At 36.1% G+C, this 20,817-nt stretch overlaps 1 protein-coding gene across 4 annotated transcripts in view; it reads left to right on the top strand.

Annotated features, from left to right (window-relative positions):
• The window catches only part of LOC149788431 (gelsolin-like protein 2), a 50,646-nt gene extending 30,281 nt beyond the window's left edge, over window positions 1–20,365 (top strand). For all 4 annotated transcript variants that reach the window (XM_089974419.1, XM_089974417.1, XM_089974418.1 and 1 more), the window contains exons 6-13: window positions 915–986; window positions 3,650–3,777; window positions 6,556–6,664; window positions 9,221–9,331; window positions 10,205–10,291; window positions 15,666–15,830; window positions 16,278–16,373; window positions 17,814–20,365. In XM_089974419.1, the coding sequence (XP_089830545.1) occupies window positions 915–986; window positions 3,650–3,777; window positions 6,556–6,664; window positions 9,221–9,331; window positions 10,205–10,291; window positions 15,666–15,830; window positions 16,278–16,373; window positions 17,814–17,912 (867 nt within the window). In that variant the 3' untranslated portion in view covers window positions 17,913–20,365. The remainder of the gene's footprint in view (window positions 1–914; window positions 987–3,649; window positions 3,778–6,555; window positions 6,665–9,220; window positions 9,332–10,204; window positions 10,292–15,665; window positions 15,831–16,277; window positions 16,374–17,813) is intronic.
• The last annotated feature ends 452 nt before the right edge of the window (window positions 20,366–20,817 follow it).

Genomic DNA, 20,817 nt, shown 5'->3' with positions numbered 1-20,817 from the left:
AGATTATTGCACACTGTATATTTGATAACTAGATCAATAATTTATGACATATGGACATTAGTAATGGTAATCTTTTCAACAAGAGGTTAATGTGTCCAACTCAGTTACCCCATGTCCATCACAGTATCAACTTTAATGCTCAAAGTAATTTGACTTAAAGCCCATTGAATTCACAAAATGTCACAATTTCATGTTCAGTTGGGCTCCGAAAATCTTACCTTCAATGTTCCCATCCATTTTTACCAAACAAAATGTCATTTGGGTCCAGATTATTTTGATGGACTTAAATTTTTAAAAAAAAAATTTTTATATGCTACCCATTTGTCTTCTGTATGTATGGTTCAAAATATTAGCCCCTCTTCCACGTATGAAATCAGCTGCTATAACTCTAATTGGCAAGCATATATCAGGTCACTTAGAATAGTCCTTGTCATTATGTAGACATGTATTCAGACCATGACAATTTGGAATAGTCCTTGTTATAATGTAGACATGCAGGCAGACCATGACAATTTGGAATAGTCCTTGTCATAATGTAGACATGTACTCAGACCATGACAGTTTGGAATAGTCCTTGTCATAATGTAGACATGTAATCAGACCAAGACAGTTTGGAATAGTCCTTGTCATAATGTAGACATGTACTCAGACCATGACAATTTGGAATAGCCCTTGTCATAATGTAGACATGCATACAGACCATGACAGCTTAGAATAATACTTGTCATAATGTAGAAATGTACTCAGATGATGACATTTTTACTAGACATGCACTCAGACCAAAACTATTTGGAATAGTCCTTGCAATAGTGTAGACATGCATATAGACCATGACAATTTAGAATAATGCTTGTCATAATGTAAACATGTACTCAAATAATTATATTTTTACTATACTTTTTTCTCCATTTCAGACCTACAAGGACAAAGATTCTGAGCAACTGCTGTATGATGTTCATTTCTGGATTGGAAAAGAAAGCACACAGGTGTGCAAAATGTTTTATTTGCTATCCTTTTATACCATTGTCTGATGTCTGGCTTGATATCTCAGTGTTATATTAAAGCTTTATACCTGGGATTATATCTCAGTGTTGTATTAGTGCTCTGTACCTGACATTATGTTTCATTGTTATTTATTAGTGTTTTATACATGACATTATACCTCACTGTTATATTGTTGTTCTATACCTAACATTATTTCTCAGTGTTATTTTAGTTATCTATACCTGACATTATATCTCAGTGTTATAAAAGTGGCCGAGTGGTCTAAAGCACTCTCCGTTACGGATCACTGCCATCTCACCTCTGTCTGCATGGGTTCGAGTCTCGGATTCAGCCAGTGTGGGTATGTGACAAAGCTTGCCAGTAGCTTCTTGTGGGTTGGTAGTTCTTTCCGGGCTTTTCCCGGGTTCTTCCTCCACCATTAATACTGGCTGCCATTTATAGCCTATTGTGTGCTGGAAAAGGGCATTAAATCTACAACAACAACAACAACAACAAAACTCTCTATACCTGACATTATATCTCAGTGTTATATAGTGCTCACTGCCTGATGTTATATCTCAAGTGTTATATTAGAGCTATATACCTGATATTATATCTCGGTGTTATTTCTAGTGCTCTATGCCTGACATTACATGTATATCTCATGATTATGTTAGTGTCTATACCTGACTCTATATCTCAGTGTTATATTAATGCTTAATAACTGACATTATATCTCAGTGTTATATTATTCACAATCACTGGAAAAAGCATAAACATTGTAAATATTTCACAATTGATAAACAATTTAGACTATATTTTAAAGTTTTTATCCTTTATTGTTTAAAGCCTTTACCTTTTCACTTTTTTCTCATATGACTGTATATTTACATATATTTTGAGGCATTTATCTTCATACAGGTTCTATTTGCTATTTTTTATGATCACATTTTTGTAAAACTTCTCCTCGTGGGCAGAGCAGAGGGTTGGGGTGTACATGCTGAAGATGTTGGCTAGGCCTGAGGATGTTGACAGCCAGAGGGCAAGGATCCTCACAGCGCCTGATGATGGAGGCTCAACAAAGGTGACAAGCATGTTCTTTACAGTGAAGCTGACACCATGCTGCCTTGGTTCATCTGAGGGCTTCCCTTGCCAAAAGAAGGTGTAGTTGGCTTCCCTTATGGTGCTGCTGTCAGCCATTCAGGTCTCCTGAAAGCAGGCAATGTTGATGTTCATTTGGGAGAGTTCTTTGTCAATGATGGCAGTCTTCCATGCATCATCGATCTGCTGCAGGTCAGCGGTGAATCCAGGACACATGGGCGAGATGTTCAAGCTTGTGAAATGAAGAACTGGAGTCTTCTTTTGTCATCTTTGAGTTTTGCCTGGTGCGGAGTTTGTAGCCCACTTGTTGAGATGTTTCTCTATGCTCCACACACCCAGTGAAGCAGGCAGGCCATGGCAGCACAGCACCTTACTGACTGGGGACTGCCCAGTTTGAGGTGGGCAGTAGCTGTCCAGTAAGACATGGTGATCTCTCTCACTGGAACATCAGAAGCAACCCCTGGCACCAAGCTCTGTGCCAATCAAACTCTGACTTAGAACTGGTAAATTGCTGCTTCCCATGTTGTGCCAACACCTTACGATGATGCTGGAGTGTCCTCTCCAGTAGTGCTACAAAGCCTGGGCAGGGTGGTATGGAGCATCCACTGCTGCCCATGCAGTAGATCCCCCCTCTCCACACAGCTGGTGGACCCAAGGGAACAATGCATGCTGATACAGCTTGGCACAAATGGCATCGCAGGAGTTGCCAGAATGACATTGAAGTCAATGTCAGACCACCTTAGGGACTCTGTCTCCAAATTTTCTGTTGGGGTTTACTCCATTAGCCTTTTCCATGAGTGAGTATAGCTGCACGTCAGCAGAGATTTGGAATTTGAGTTTTCCTTCTCCTAGATGAGCTACCATCCAAGGTTTATGAGTCCCATCTACCCGAAGCAAATGGTTTTAAGATGCCAGTGGCCCACCTTCACCCCTTCTCCTGTTAGTGAAAACATAGTCTGCTAGACTTAGAAGCTAAACCACTTGCGAAGACCAGGGGCTGGATTTTAGTTGACAGAGGCAATCAGAGATGCAAGCCATTAGAGTTAGGATTAGGGCTAGGGTTAGAAATGCTAGCATGTAATGTATGCATATTTACCCTTATCAGTAATGTCTGTTTTGTTTTTGTTTTGAAGTCACTCAGCACTGATTTCTATTTAACAGTTTGAACCCAGTCATATTGCTTTGCTTGCATGTTTAACAATATCTGCCCATGGTATGGATTTTTAATACTTGTTTCTGTTTAACTTTTGGTTTGGTTTTATTTTCAGTGCGCAAAAAATGTGGATATTTTATGCTTGAGCTAGTTGTACTAGAATTATACCTCATGATTCACCCATGTCAGATTGAGAAATGAGTGATACACTATCTCTATAACGATCCTTAAATAACAAGTTTATATCTGTTGCCTGCATGTATGCAGATTGAAACAAAACATTCATAGAATTGAAATATGTCATGTCTGTGTTTACATCGTTATTAATTATATCTAAGTTCATATCTTTGATCAATTTGTACTGTTGTGCTTGTCGCAATATTTTATGCCTTTATTCTAACAACTGCACAGGACGAATATGGTACAGCTGCCTACAAGACAGTGGAGTTAGACACCTACTTGAATGACGTTCCAATACAGCATCGAGAAGTCCAGGACCATGAGTCAGACCTATTCCTCAGTTACTTCAAAAAGATCACGTATGTATAGGAAATTAAATAATATATTAAGTTCTTAAATCTTTGATTTGATTTTTTAATTACATTATCTAAATGAACAGTTGTATTTATTGAGAGATCCTTGTTAATTACCCTAGCCCTTTTTTCAGTCTCATCTCAAGTAAGAATTGTAAGTTTAAAAAATGTATTTATCTGAAACAATTTTCTTAATTTTAACTGCAAAAAAAATTGAAATTCTGTAGTCTGAATTAAAGGTACTTTACACTGGCCAAAATGTTATGCATATATTTGAAGTATTTATATCTGTCATAGCTTGTACGTTTTATCATTCAACTTTGAATTTCGTTTTGAAAATCCAGTGGTATTTGATTGACCATTAACTACTATTGTTCATTGTCCATTAGAGCAGACCACATTCAGTTTACTTGATAAAGTTAAGTGGTCAGTTCCTACCAGAGGCAATGGTAATTATTGCCCTGCACTGAGAAATCAGCAGTCACTTTTTCAGTCTGTCATTTTGTCAGTCCATTCATACTTTCTGTAACCAGCATTGCTCTGTGACACTAACACATAATTGGATAACAATTGGTACCATTGCTCTGTGACACTAACACATAATTGGATAACAATTGGTACCATTGCTCTGTGACACTAACACATAATTGGATAACAATTGGTACCATTGCTCTGTGACACTAATTGGATAACAATTGGTACCATTTGTTCTCGCTTAAAAGTCAAGTCAGACTGCAAACAAAATAGATCCTGATCTGCAATAGCATCAAGCACCAGGTCTATGCTGCTTGTTCTACTGATTACTCCAAAGAAATTGTACAGACCCAGATCTGCAGGCACATTATGTTACAGCAGACCTGGATCTGTGCAGTTTGCAGTTGGACTTGTCTTATAAGTGAGTATATAAGGTACAGTAATTAATTGTCTGTTGGATATAAATATGCCTTTTAAAGGTTTTAGATTTTAGACCCAACTTTTGACTGTTATTTCCTTTATTCCATCAGTAATACTTCTCCACAATAGCAGATACTTATTATGGACATAGCTCAAGAACCATTCAACGTATTCTGATGCGTACATTTAGTGTATACATTGGTCATAGACCAAGATGATGGTGTTGTCTAATCAACTCTGTTTTGAGTTATGGCCCAAGACAGTTAATTTCATATCTTGATTTGGAATGTTGCTTGTAACCAGCAAGACCTTACACATATCTGGATGACATTTGATATATTGAATAGCCATCTTTTGATGCCCAGTTTTTGTTTCCTTTTTCTAGTTACATTTGATTTTACCACTGACCACTACTTTCATTATTTATTGTCCATTATAGCAAACCATATTCAATTTTCTTCATAAAATTACATGGCTACTTCTACCACAGGATGTGACCATAAGAAACCCACATAGAAATGCATGTCCTTTTAGTAATCACTTTTCTGTTGGCTTATCTGTTTAGCCATTCACTTTTCTTGCAACCAGCATAGCTCTGCAACCGTTGCACATAATTGCATAACATTTGGTACATGAATTGACTATTACGTACAGATATGCCTACAGAGGTTAAAGGTTTTGTATTTTCAGCTCTACTTTGAATAGAGTTATTGGCCTAGACAGTTAACCTCATCTTGATATAGGATGTTGTTTGCAATGAGCATACTCAGCAGCCCTTACACTTAATTGGGATGCCATTTGGTACATAAATCAGACAATACATGTGCCTTCTAAAGGTTTTGTTTTTCAAGTGCAATTTTGACACCATCAGCATTGTATCTCCACAACCGCAAGTCCTGGTAATCTGTATAATTCAGGAACCATTCAACATATTGGGCGATTTGACATGAACATTATCTCATGGACTTCTATATGCCATTCATGGTTATAGTCTCATTTAAAAGATTTATGGTTATATTTGGTTTCTGCAAGATAATTTCACTATAAAAAAAATTCAGCCAAATTTTGCATGAGGTATTACATTGATGCCACTTTGAATGAATCTGTTTCTAGCTTTCAGCAAAATTATTATGGTCTGTGATTGCCCATCCTGCTTTCTTTGACTTCCATGACATAACTTTTTATGGCTTTGTTGCTTTCCAACCAGATTTGATCTGCAGCTTTATATTGATCAGATCTTGCATTATTTCCAGCACTTCACATTATCATTTACAGGAATTGTGGCCCCTGATTGTCCATCCTCATGACTTTGGTTTCCAAAGCCAAACTTTCGGAGCTTTGATGGATTTTAACTAAATTTGGCATGCAACTTTATATTGATGAAATCACAATTGAATTAAATATTAGATTTTCACTTTCTCATTTAAAAGAGTTATGGCCCCTGATTGCAGGTCCTACTGACTTTATTTTCCATAGTAGAATTTTGAAAAGGAATCTTGCATTGCAGCAAACATTATCATGCATATTTATATTGAAGATACTTTGAGTTGGATATCAAGCACTCCACTTTATCATTTAGAAGAGTTAGTGTCCCAAAATGTCCATCTTGTCTCAGCTTTGGTTTTCCAAGCAAACTGTAGAGAAGGTATATTTCTCCAGTGCACTGATCACTACTACCTCTAGTTTTCATTGAAATTAAGCAAATTATTCAAGTTTCATATGATCAAGTAAGTTTAGATTTCTGTGTATTTATATGTAAATTGTTTTTGCAATCAGCTGTGCTTGTGCATTCATGTTGAACAACAGTTTTTAAAAAAATATAAAAGTCAGTATGTGCTATCTAGGAGGACACTTGCCATGGATGTTTAATTTAAATTTACTGACTTTCAGAATCCTGAAGGGTGGTGCAGACTCAGGATTCTACCATGTCAAACCAGAAGAGTACATTCCACGCCTATTCCATTTCTCAGGTGACAGAAAACAAGTGGCAGTGAAAGAGGTTAGTCTCTACATTTTAAAGATAACTCTGCATACCTTTGTACCAGCTCCTCCCTGTCATACTTTTTTATTATCTCCCCTCCACCACATTCTTATAGATAGTATAAAATGCTACACATTTCTTTCTCTGCAAGTCTGTAGCATCATTTACCTGAAAATGCTATTGGTCCTGTCCTTAACCAATTAGTGCTGCATTTCATCATCCAAGCAAATTACAAATTAAGGTGGGCATTTGGAATAAATTGTGGTCTCCATACGAAAATGATGGGTCCAAATGTCTTTCCTGCGCACATTTCAGGCGAAAACAACAAAAACCTCTGGGGCCAAACGAGTTATATAAACTTTTTATTTCCATGAATTTTTTTCTTTTTAATATTAACCAATGTTGATTTCAACAGTAAAACTTGAGTTGATACGTAGTCTAAAATGAAGCGATCAGATTGACTGGAATTTAAGTCTGACTTTAAAATTGACCATTAAAATTCAGTATTTATGTTGGCAAAATAGGGGCCTGGAGAAGGTGCATGCTCTTCACATTTCTGTTACTTAGCTCATCTTAGGATCCAATAAATCTTGTGCTCAGACCCCATGGGTTACCATAATGTCATATCTGGGCTACAACTTGTTAAACTCAGGAACTAGCAGAATATTGGGTCTGGGCTATCACATATTCAATTTTGGTCGTCCAGAAGCTAGGAGAATACCATCTCTGGGCTACGTCCACATATTTAAGTAAGATCATTTAGCAGTTTTCAGAAATTCAGGTCTGTGATACCACATATTAAAGTCCATGGAGCATCAGAATGCTGAATCTGGGACACCTCATGTTAAAATATGTTAGCCCACTGGGCTACCGGAATGTCAGGTCTGGACTACAATGTGCTCACATCAGGATGCTCAGGAGCTATCAGAATTCCATGATTGGGCTACTACATGTTCAATTTAAGTACTTCTGTATTGGATCATGAATTTTTACATTTTTTTCGTCATTACCAATAATAAATGTGTCTACAGGATACAGATGACCCTTTTGCTTGAATGAGTGGTACGTATAGACAATAACAATATTGCTGACAGAATGTATGCATATATTTTGAACATGTGAAGGAACTCTCACAATTGATAAATAGAAAAACAAAACTCTGGACAATCATTGGAGCATCACAACACATGTTTGTCTAATATCAGTAATATCTGCCAGGTTTCAAGGCAGTTCATCAAAATCTGTGGGACTAGTTGCACAAACAAAAATTGTCAAATATTGCACATACATGCACGTTTGATACCTACAAAAAGCATAATGCTGAAAAAATGATCACAGCATAATGTGGAATGATATGTACATGTTGGCCTTGTATCAGTAATGTTTGCTTAGTTTCAGAGCAATTTATCTAAAGCTGTGGGTCTAATTGCATGCACAACAATTATTGAATGTTTTCTGTTACAAATTTGAACAAAGTGTCAGCACATGATGATTGGTTTTGTTTAGGTCATTTACACCAAAGAAATACAAGTAGCTGTTTTACCACTAAGGCATTTGGAAGTAAAGTGGATTGCCCAAGGACACACCACATTAGCTGACTTGGGCTAATTCAATGGTAATATTTGATGCCCACCTTTTTGGGCATGAGGCTGGCATGCAAACCACTGAGCCACCGTGACTTCTGCATCATTCGTAATATCTTATGAAGAAGTGTACGTCAAGCCTATTCTATGTCTCTAAGCTTGCAGAAAGCCAGTCATGATGTCGAAATGATATACATGTGTTGTCTTTATGCCTACAGAGAGCCAGACATGATGTCAAAATGATATACATGTGTTGTCTTTATGCCTGCAGATAGCCAGATATGATGTCAAAATGATATACATGTGTTGTCTTTATGCCTGCATATAGCCAGACATGATGTCAAAATGATATGCATGTGTTTGTCTTTATGCCTGCAGATAGCCAGACATGATGTCAAAATGATATGTATGTGATGACAAAATTATATGCATGTATTGACTTTATGCCCATAATACTGGCCATGTTTCATGGGAATTCTCAACAAGCTGTGGGACTAGTTCCACACACAGGAATTATCATATACATGTACTTTTAACACCAATAAAGGAACATAACTCTGCAAAAATTCATTGAAGTTGCACACATGGCATATGACAAACATACAAGCCTGAAGGGATATACACATACTTTATCAAGAATATAAACATAGACGGAGAGTGTTGGAGCTAACAGTTATATATTGATGTACACTTTTTGGGCTGCTGAATTTATGCTGGGTGCCCTGGTGCATTTCCTGGTTGTCCAGTGGTCTATTCTAAGTTTTATCTAATTTTAAAATGGTTCAGATCATGTTTCTTGTGGAGAGATAAGTGGTTTTTGCCACTTCTCTTCATGCCACCATCTGTAATTTTGTTTACATGCACATATTAGACCTACAATTTAATAACAAACTGGCAGTAATTCTTGTTTGTATAGTTATTAACATTACTGCATATTATTTTTTTTCTCTGCAAAATTTATATCCTTATGTCTGATTAATTATCTTTGCAGGTGGCTCGCTCCAAGTCATCACTGAACTCTGGAGATGTGTTTATCCTTGATCTCGGCCTACAGATCTTCCAGTGGAATGGCCGTGGCTCCAACAAGGATGAAAGGTTTAAGGTAGGAGAGGTTCATAGTAGATATTTATGGTAAAATATAAATGTAGTGTAAGGTTAGTGTATGCTGATTGCCCAATATGATTCAAATACTCATTTGTATTGTTGTTTAATATGCCATGAGTATGCACTGCTTCAGTGTGGTGGGGCAAGTGGTGTTCACTATGCCATGAGTATGCTCTGCTTCAGTGTGGTGGGGGCAAGTGGTGTTCACTATGCCATGAGTACGACCTGCTTCAGTGTGGTGGGACAAGTGGTGTTCACTAAGCCATGGGTATGCCCTGCTTCAGTGTAATGGGACAAGTGGTGTTACTCTTGTCTGTCCTTCCATCTATCTGTACATCCATCACATTTGGTTAAATTTTGTGTTCATATAAGGGATTTGATATATTGTTAGCAACCAGATTAAAGGGCATTCTTATAAATATTGGTTAAACAAAAGAAAGAAGATGCATAAATAAATCAGTTGAATTAAATAGCCATGCCTATCATACACAACATTGATGCTGGGGAGATTTGATATCTTAGACTTTGTTTTCACAGATGTATGCATTTATTCTCGCAACGAAAATATGTGAAGGCAGATTTGTACTTTTTTCCATGTACTCATATTTCATGTATGTGCTTAATATTCAGAGTATGTCTAACAGATGTGTAACATAATTATAGTCAACTCTGCTTGTGTAGGCAAGGGAAGATATTTTGAGGTTACATATTAGAAAATGTATAGTGGCATATAACTTAAGGATTAACTGAAGTTAGACTGTTTTACCTTAATTACCTCAACTGTATCCCCAGGCATTAAAAGGTAATTTTATGAATGTATAATCTAATGACCAGGACTGTGTGTTACAACTTCTCTTTTTTGATCCTACAGGCTATGCAGTACCTGTTAGAATTGAAGAATGAGAGATCAGGAAAGGCACAGTCTGAAGCACTAGATGAGGACTCCACTGATCCAGCTGTTAGTATCTACTTTTTTGTACTCATAATATATAAACCAGACAGTCAGAGATACCAGCAAACAGACAGACAGACATACATAGGCCATTGTATACAGTTGAGACCCAGTTAAAAACCCTGAAACTTCCAGGTTTTAACAGATGCAGATGTAGTACCTGTGTGGAATGTATACAGCAAGAGATAAACATACTAACATAATAGACTTTCATACCACTGACATGCAAGATCTGGGGACAGTCTGAACATCTAAATGAGGACTCTGCTAGTACAAGTGTCAGCATTTGTGCTACTGACAGATGTACACTCAAGACAACAGAGTAGCTAAAGGAAAGTTTTATGAGACAAGGAAAAGTACAGTTCAAAATCTTGGATTTGGACCCATATAACACAGAATACAAGTACCCACATTTACTCCAAATACTTTACAATCATAAATATTCATGGAGGATATAATTTTGATTTTTGTTGTACTCCAAAACATCAGTATTGGGGGCATATAGTGTTAGGATTGTCCATTCTAACATCTGTCTGTCATGCCATGGCTAAGGGTTGCATTGAGGTCATTTCAGGCACTGTAGTGGAGAGCCATTCATTTTATAAACTGATTTCTAGTGGTACAGAACTTAATGAGGACTCTTCTGATCCATATATGATTTCTTTTACTCATGCAGCTGTCCAAATTGATTATAAAATTGTGACATTTGCAAATAAAAGTTCAGAATTGGCAAGTGAAGATTGTCAGCTGGTTGGCAGTCTTACGAATCATAATGGAGGTACTAAAAATTTCAATCCATACTATCTGATGAAAATTTTTATAGGACATTTTATGCACACACAAATCATATTTGGTAGGGGAAATTTAATTAATATCCAGCATAATCCCTTTTTTATTGTGAAACTTGTTTCCTACATTAAGTTGCCCTTGCCAGTAGCTTCTGGAGGGTCGGTGGCTCTTTCCCGGGATTTCCTGGTTTCTTCCTCCACCAATAATACTGGCCACCATGTATAGCCTATCTTGTGCTGAAAAATGGCGTTAAACCCTACAACAACAACAACAACAACAACATTAAGTTGCCATCTTTATATGTGACTAGTCTGGATTAAGTGACCAGTCAACCTCAGCTAATTACACAGATTTTTAAAAAGGCTTGACATGGAGACAAATTTCTAGTTTAGTAAGCAGTGAAATTACTATCAGACAAACTACCTAAAACACAGGTATGGCTAAGCACTTATTTATATAAACCATCAACAGATTTGAAGGTTAAAGACCTTTGCCAAGTAAAATGAGGCCAGGCAGTACAGTGTACCCCCCTATATCTCCACTCCTTTTGTATACAGTGTACCCCCTTACAGCTACACTCCTTTTGTGTACAGTGTACCCCCTTATATTTCCACTTCTTTTGTGTACAGTGTACCCCCTTATATCTCCACTCCTTTTGCATCATGAAAATGGCCACAAAAGATGGGTGGGGGTTATATTTGATAATTATGTGTATGGTATATGTGTATGTGGTATGAAAGCTTCATATAACTTCAAAGCATTGAACATCTTCATTTCAATGTAGCATTAATTATTAAAACATTCTTCTCATCTTAGGAACAGACTTATTTCAAGTTAACATAAAATTAATAGTTCTTATTCTTAAGTGTGAAATGTGAGTGGGGTATTGTTGGCATGTGCATTGCATAACCATTCAAAATTGTCATTTAAATCTTGGTACATAGATTGCTTGGCATTTAAAATAATTCCTTTTCCTTTTACTACATTTTCCCACTGCTGCAAAATATTCTCCTTATCTGTTATGGTTTTGTTTGATTTGATTTTTCTGAACAAAAATATTTTGGCAAAAAGTCTTGAACTCTCTTCATTGCTGTCAATTTGATTATTTTTTACATTTTTTCTAAAGTGTAAATTCTCCATTTATGTGATGATTAACTTTTACATTTTCTTCTAAGGTGTAAATTCTCCATTTATGTGATGACATGTTTAAGTTCTATAATGATTTATTCTTATGTTGCTAATTGTACAGTAATGCAATTTAATTATTCAGACAAAACTTGTGTAGAGTACACAAAGTGCATTGTTTATAAAGTGATAGTGTATTGTCACATGATTTATTTTTTATTTTGTGTGGTACCCTATTTCATTCAAGGTTAATATCTCTGTTTATTAATCCACAAACTCAATATTTAGCCTATGCTGGCCATGTTATGATCTTGACAATTATGTGTGGTCAAACTCATTAAAAAAACTCAACCACTGTGTGAATACTAAAACTCTATCAAAACATTGTGGACCCCATTTGTAGTAAACTTTGACATTCGTAGATAATGATATAAAATAACCTTAGTGGTAAATGTACATTAGCCAACAGTTCTTTCAGTAATGAAAACCTGACATCAGAATACAGACGTTGTAAGGGGTAAATTTTACAGTTTTGCACTAATATGCAGGCCGCTTGTCACATTAGAAGAGTAGTCTTACTTGAGGAGTACATTTGAAGACAAACTCATCGGCATAGAGGGATTCTGCCTGAAAAAATGGGAGGGCACTGGTCAGGGTGCCATTCATGTTGGGGACCACTGTACTTAGAGATGCCCTTTAAAAACTCCAAATAAAATATTGTACGGCTAGCAAGAGGTTGAATCAGATAATGACAGTTGTGTCCGACAGATCTACTAATATACTATTAAAAATAGTTTTATGGTTCTTTTATAATTACATTGGAACCCTGCTATAGCTCAGTGATCGGGATCCACAGAACTATATGGTGCTATGTACCAGATTGTGCTATAGGCAAACAAGTCAGTTAACTGAAGAAATATTGCACATGTATCCTCTTAGCTATACAAAACAAGAGGAAGTACACAACTATGGACTGCATTGATATTCTCTATTTTGTCTTACAGATTTAGACTCTGGCAAGACCCAGCTTTGTAAGCATTGGAAACACAGGACTGCCAACCACTCTACATATGTATCTTGCTCCTTTTCCAGTCTATGACTACATGTCAGATTTGCAAATCATTAATTGAAAGTCAATGGGCTGAAGTACAGGTAGTACTAAAGGGAAAGGTGCAGAAGCAAACCTTGATGGATGAAGATGTCATCAGCTATCCAAGCTTTCATGGTCAATGACAGCTCTGGCTCCTCCCTTTCCACCACATTATGATACATTTTTCTTGGTGGAACGAGTAGGCCATACTGTCTTGCACTTCAGGTCTAGGGACTAGCTATGTGGATCACATATCCTGTATCCCATCACAACATAATAAACTGGACATCATGACCCTGTTCCACAATGGCCCCACTTTGCCATATGGCTCTGATTGTAGCTGGTGACCACCACAGTTGATTATATATTGTAAGCCAAAAGACAGAAGACTTTTATCAACTGAATTTCAAGCATTTGCCACTCAAAGAATCACTTGCTTAGTGATTGTTTGGAGTAATTGTATCCAACACAGTGCAAGTACTGACTAGTTTTTTAGCATACATATCCCATAATCCACTACAGCATAAGGATTTTGACATTGTTATGGAAGATATAATGACCCTGTTCCTGCGTGATCAGACTCTACAATGTGTATCAGATCACACCAGGTCAGTACTTACGATCTTGTCTATTAGGTGGAATGATGGGCCCAACTACACTGTTCACTGTTGTATAGTGCCACAATGGACCAAACTTGCTTCATGGCCATTTGTGTTACAGTACCTTGTTAATATGAGCTTTTCTGGAGGAAACAGTCCTGCAGATCCAGTACAAGTTCAAAGCCGTGGTTCTCAAGAATCACTCTGGATAAGTCAAGAAAGAATCATTCCACATCAATACCAGACCCTATCTAGCTGTGATATATTCCTGAGAGAACTACTTATGATCTAATATCATGTATTCTGCCTCTACATCTGCACACAGACCCTCACTAGTAAAATACATCCAGTTGATGCAGACAGTACCACAAAGATTCCATGCCACTCTATTAGTGTGTTTGAGCCCAGTTGCTATTACAGATTCAGGGAAACCAATAGCTATGATAAGCCTCAAATGACAAATTTTTATACAGCCTTTATTCATGACTAAGGGGAATGGTGATAGGCATCAAGTGTCCTCCCTGGCACCATAACATTAGCTTCCACAGTGCAGTCACATGGTCTCTACCCAGTACTGGCTCCATATGACCACTCTGTCTTTGTGCTGATCATTTCAAACCGGAGCTTTAATCCTTGCAAAAATTGCATTTCAGTTGGATGTCAATCCCATAGGAACATGCATTGAAGTCACTTCAGTGGGGCTCCAATTAAAAAAATTGTCTCTCAGCCCAAGGATCCTCCACCAACAGGGTTTACTGTATGAAAAAGCAGACATTATTGTCCTAGGTCACCTATTTATGAGAACACATCAGTACCTCAAATAGCTAACTTCGGACTATGGCTATTTGACAAGAAACAGTTATCTCCAATAAAAATCAAATGCTACCATTCTATGCTCTCCAAAAGTTGCTATGTGATCATGGAAGTCAAGTTGTCTGAAAAAACAATGACATATCTGATCTACTGTCAGTTCACATGTCCATAGGGTTTGGTTCTGAATAAGACACCCATTTGAATCACTCTTCATTGGTTCACCTCTCACATAAGACATGCTTCCTGCTTCCACTAATGGTGGCAGGCAGATTTAGTGAAATACATGCTCTGTCAGTTGATCTTAACTTGCAGTTCCAACAAGATGGGTCAGTGTCAGTCATGATTACTCCTGCTTTTATTGCCAAGAACAGGCTCCCATTCATGGGGAATGAGACTTTTGTCGTGAAGTCCCTGTTTGCTATGGACACTTCATCTCAAGATTGTCTAAAGGACCCTGTGCACTGACATAGTTCATGAAAAGGAACAGAGCTGGCACAATGAGGGACATCCTGCATCATTTTACCCTCAAAGAAGGAAAGGATGAGATATCAGCACAGGGAATTTTGTCCTGGATAAAATGGCTTTTTCGCTAAGCTAACTTAAGTTAACTTAATATGGTTTTCTCTTTTCATTTTTAAGTGTATTTTTTTCTTCAGTTTTATTTGAATTTATTTCAGACTTAGTATAGTTCTAATTTTATGTTGAAAGTGCAGTGGTGAATCATGAATTTTGGTGTCATGAGTTTGGTTCTAGGAACCATCACATATTATCCACTGGTCCAAGTTCAATGATTTCCCTTTGGCTTTTAGGACAAATTCTCATGCAACCAATAGGACAGTTTTGCTAGAACTTGCTCTTCTAGCAATTTAGTGACTTGAAACTAATAAAGTTTCAGTTTTATTCTTTTAATTGCTTTTTAAATGGTGCAATATTAATTTACATTCTTTTGCTTTGTGTTTTGCAGCACGAGTTCTACCAGAACCTGAATGAGGAAGGGCAAGAGGAGGATAACAAATATGAGGCAGCTGACAGGATCAAGGAATTGTATAGACTTTCTGATGCCACTGGCAGCATGACCTTCAAACTAGAAAAGAAAGGGCAAATTGCCAAAAGGGACTTTGACAGCAAGGTAAAATTTCTGTGTGCCATTTGTAGTAAGATTTTTTTTTATATTATGGACTATAAACTGCTTTTAAATATTTTTGTTTTTGATATGGTGCGGGTTCTAAGCTTACCATCAACTCAGCTTGCACTGGCAGCTGAGGTGTGTCTTTGGGTAAAGTACTTACCAGTTACTTTCACACTAAATAACCTCCCTTTATTCTTGTGACAAGTACATGAACTCCTGATTAACATAGTGCAGGTTAAGAAACTGTATGGTTGAACCTAAGCAGTTAAAGAAAATAACATAGTTTCATCTTGGATTTTAAGGGGGAAAATGCAGGTCAGTTGAACATCAGATCCTTTGGGCAGCTTGCTTTTTAGTGCCATGATTAAATTCAAATAGTGCATTTTCATATGTAGCTTTGCTAGAAATGTGTGATTATTGTATTCTTTTCATTTTTATCATCTGTAGGATGTGTTTTTATTTGACACAAAGACAGCCCTGTTTGTATGGATTGGGTTGGACACCTCTAAAGATGAGAAGAAGAATGCTATGGCATATGCACATGTAAGTTTCCTTGATCAGTTCAGTTGTTTTATACAAGTATCTTTCAGTTCCAGTGATTTATTTATGACCCTTCATAACTCAAAACCACTTTGTAATTTATGTGACTCCTAGAGTGGCATATATCTTACACCACAGATATCTCCAGAATCTAACATGAATGTCTATACATGTCATAAACTATTGGACTAGATGATTGCCATATCTGTCCAGAATCTAACATGTCTAGACATGTCATAAGGGACTTAGAGGATTGCCATATCTCTCCAAAATCTAACATTAACGTCTATACCTTTCATAAGGGCTAGTGAAATTTTGACTTGGGCTTTCTATTTGACACAAATAATTAGCAAGGAAAGTCATGTTTCTTTTGTACCCTGGTACACGAGTGCAGTTTTAATAATAATAACTAAATCATACCTGCTGCATAGTGTAAAATACTTGTATCAGTTTGAAAGATGAGAAATGAAAATATCAATTAGTGACTTTATCTCAGAATATGATGCAAGTTGGATATTCTTGAATCTTAAATGTATTTTCTTCCACTTTATTATCAAGCCTACATTTAATAAACAGCAGAATATTTATATCAGTTTTCGGCAGTGACAGAAGTGGCATCAGGTACTGTGTTTAACTTCTGATGTTGATATATAACTTTTACTTTATACACTTTTTTTTACCAAAACTTTTGTTACAGTATAACAATGCCTTAAGCTCTTTTCCTCATATGCTGGGATTCTTGTCTTGCATGCATTTCAGTGTTCTTTTACATGCGAGACTTACTGTAGTAATGGAACCCTTGTTTAAAAATTGCACAATCAAAAGAAGAAAACTCTCATTGGTTGAATGTAAATTCAGAAAATAACAAAATAGTTATTTATGCAAAAATTGTGACAACACTGTAGTCATATTGTTTCAGATTTGCAGTCAATTCATGGATAGAATATCATATTAACATTATTGCAGCTCAAAATTATTTAATCTTGCTTTTCTGACTTCCCCATTGTTTTGATCATGTTTTGATTTTTGTGAATTTACTGTTACCATATACTTGATTATAAGACAAGTCCAACTGCAAACTGCAAAGACCTAGTTCTGCTGTCACATAATGCAATCATGGCAGATCTGGTTCAGTGCAGTTCGTTAGGAGTAATTAGTAGAAGAAACAATATAGACCCTTAATTGCTGGATTGTTATGATGTGGCAGGTCAGGATTTTTATTTTTGCAATTTGTGTTGACTTATAAGCAAGTATATATGGTACATTTCTAATACATCTTCCATTCTAGAAATATGCAACTCTTTTGACTGGTCCAACGTATATAACTATCTTAAGAACATTTAATTTCATTTGATATTATGACAAAATCAGTGAATGAAATTGTTACTGTTATTATGAACCCAATATTTGTGTTCCAGTAACTTTCTTCTCTACATTTTTCAGCAATACCTGATGCGAAGTGACCACCCCTTGGTGCCAGTCACCTGTCTACAGGAAGGCGGTCGATCCTTCTCACAGTTTGAGACTGCACTAGCTGCTTAAACTAGACCTGCACCAGACTCTCTCAATATCTGGATCTTCAGCATTTTTAATATTTTTTGTCAGTTTAATATCACAGCATTATTTATCCTAGATGCTAATTAACCAATTTACTAAATCATTATTTTGTAAGCTATTTTGAAGTCCTGTTGTTTTTGACAGTATTAAACAACAGCTACTGTTTTAATCAATGTCTGCTGTTGAATAACTGCCAGATCTAGATATGTGCAGTTTGTTAGTAGTAATCAGTAGAACAAACAGCATAGACCCTGATCTGCAGGTGCATTATGCTATGCAGATCAGGATCTTTTGTGGTTTGCAGTTTGACTTGATTTATAAGCAAGACAGTTATTGTTCTTTTCTTAATAGCTTCAATCCTTTGTCTGTGTAATCCAGCATTTTCTGTATATTATTTACATTGTAAACATACTGTTACTGATTTTCCCATCTGAACCAGGGATCTTGTACCATGACCAACATCCATCTCTCCATATTTTGTAAAAGAATATTTTTCAATCCTTCTCTGAAGTGATTTGTTTTACTGCATTTTGCTAATGATTCCCTTTTTACCTCTTTCACTTGAATCCAAACTTATTCAGATATTCGCATGTTTGTTCTACACATAATCTACTTGATCAGTCCTATTTCTAATGTTAAATTTAGGTTTTGGTTCAAATATAATACTGCGACCAAAATTTAAATTTTCAAAAACTACTCTCATAACAAGAGACCTTAGTAAGTTTGTGCTGATCCTATTTGGATCATCCAGACAGTATGCTTGGCTCATTATATAAGATTTTAAAGAAAGAACTTGCAATTTTGAAATCATTTTAATGTGTGCGAAAAGATGTATTCATTTCAATTACCATTGTTAGCTTTTTAAAAAACACGAGAAGATTTTGTCATTAACTTGTGTTCAGTTCTGCAATATTAATGTCCAACACTACTCAGGGAGTCACATTGCTTTCGCATGTCAATTGTTCATTAAAGAAAAACATATTTCATTTGCAGAAATATATTGTGTCAGACCAATTATTGTTGCATATATTATTATTTTGTCAGATTTTATTTGTTCCTTGATGTTGATGAGACTAATTATTCATATGGGGTGCAAAGTTGAGAAAACCAGGTTTTTTTTTTTTTTATGTGCAAGTTGACTAGACCAATCATTCATATGGTGTGCAATACTAACGAGATCGGGGCCCTGAGTGGCCGAGTGGTCTAAAGCGCTCTTCGTTACGGATCACTGCCATCTCACCTCTGTCTGCAGCGGTTCGAGTCTAAGATTCAGCCAATGTGGGTATGTGAGAAAGCTTGCCAGTAGCTTCTCGAGGGTCGGTGGTTCTTTCCGGGGTTTTCCCGGGTTCTTCCTCCATCATTAATACTGGCCGCCATGTATAGCCTATCGTGTGCTGAAAAATGGCGTTAAACCCCACCACAACAACAACAACAACTAACGAGACCAATTATTCATATATGGTATGCATACATCAGTTGCTAATATGTAAAAAGGGTCATATTCTTTTGTCTGTTTCATTAACAGTTAATGCCTGTGTATGAATAATTTGAAGTTAAGAACTATTTTAACTGTCTTTCAGAATCTTAACTGCATGTACATATTTCAGCTTTTTCTAAGTTTTATTGAGTTTATTCTTTCCACTATTGGTATTCTTACTCGAACAGTCATCAAGTTATAGCCACAGATAGGAACATGCTAATACTTGTAGTTCAGGCACCTCATTAGATTTGATGACAAATTCTCAATCACCAGATGAGAATCAAGTGAGAAATGGACATCATTGATTTCACCCACATGGAACTTTAGAACAAACTGTACAGGTTGTTCATCAGCTTAAATTACATATTAATTTTCAAATTATACAAAATTACTTCCAAATATTGAATTTTTGTTTCATGGAAAAGACCAGGAGTCTAAAATATAATTTCAGACATTATTTAGAAAAAGTATATCATTGTAAACTAACCTGTATAATGGTGAAATATAAATTTAGGTGTTATTTTTCAGGGTTTTGACACCATGACCCCAATAAACTCCAGTAACAAAAAGCTTTTGTCTTTAATTGCATTAAATTATGAATGTTTTCATTTGCTCAGTAGTTTAAATACTTCACAATCCTTATGAAATAGAAAATGAAAAATGATTTGGTTCCAGGGAACATTCATTTTTTTCTATAACTGTTGAAACAATCTTTTACCTATGTATGTGTGTATAAATAAATATATATATATATATATATATATATATATATATATATATATATATATATATACATATATATATTACAAGTTTATGCCTAAGAAAGATACTAATATTTTTTATTGCAATCAATGTTCCCCCATGTTTTTGACATATACATATCAGTGATCAATTTTAACAGTACTAACCTTGCTCATATGATCAGAGTCATTACTGTAATAAACTTTTCTACACAAAACTTTAAGTTATGTTTTTGTTGGCATCCAGTTATTAGTTCTACTCGTCTTAGACAAACAGCACTCATGGGATGGTCTGTTGCCTGTTCATTAACACAAGTTTGTTATTTCTACTCCTCCTAAACTATGATTGTCATGAAACGATACACCCACTCATCCATGATCTTGTTGGTTCTAAATGAAAATGATGCTGCTTGAAATTCTTACCACTACTACTCCTGAATGACAACTCATATAGACTTTTCATGATGTCTAGTTGGTCCTAGGTGAAAATGGTGCAAATCTGATGTCCAATATCATCGCCATAGCAGCCATCTTGAAAATTTTGCTATTTGCAGCTTCTGCTTAATGGAAGGTCATATCAACGTGGGGTTTTCAATAAATGACTTCTGATGCCTCATTAGTCCTGAATGAAAATGGTGCCAATCAGACATATGGCTGTCATCTTGAAAAA

This window comes from Sinohyriopsis cumingii, chromosome 11, assembly GCF_028554795.1.
Source record: "Sinohyriopsis cumingii isolate HCF-2022 chromosome 11, ASM2855479v2, whole genome shotgun sequence".
Classification (NCBI taxonomy): domain Eukaryota; kingdom Metazoa; phylum Mollusca; class Bivalvia; order Unionida; family Unionidae; genus Sinohyriopsis; species Sinohyriopsis cumingii.
This window is presented reverse-complemented; position numbering and strand designations above follow the sequence as displayed.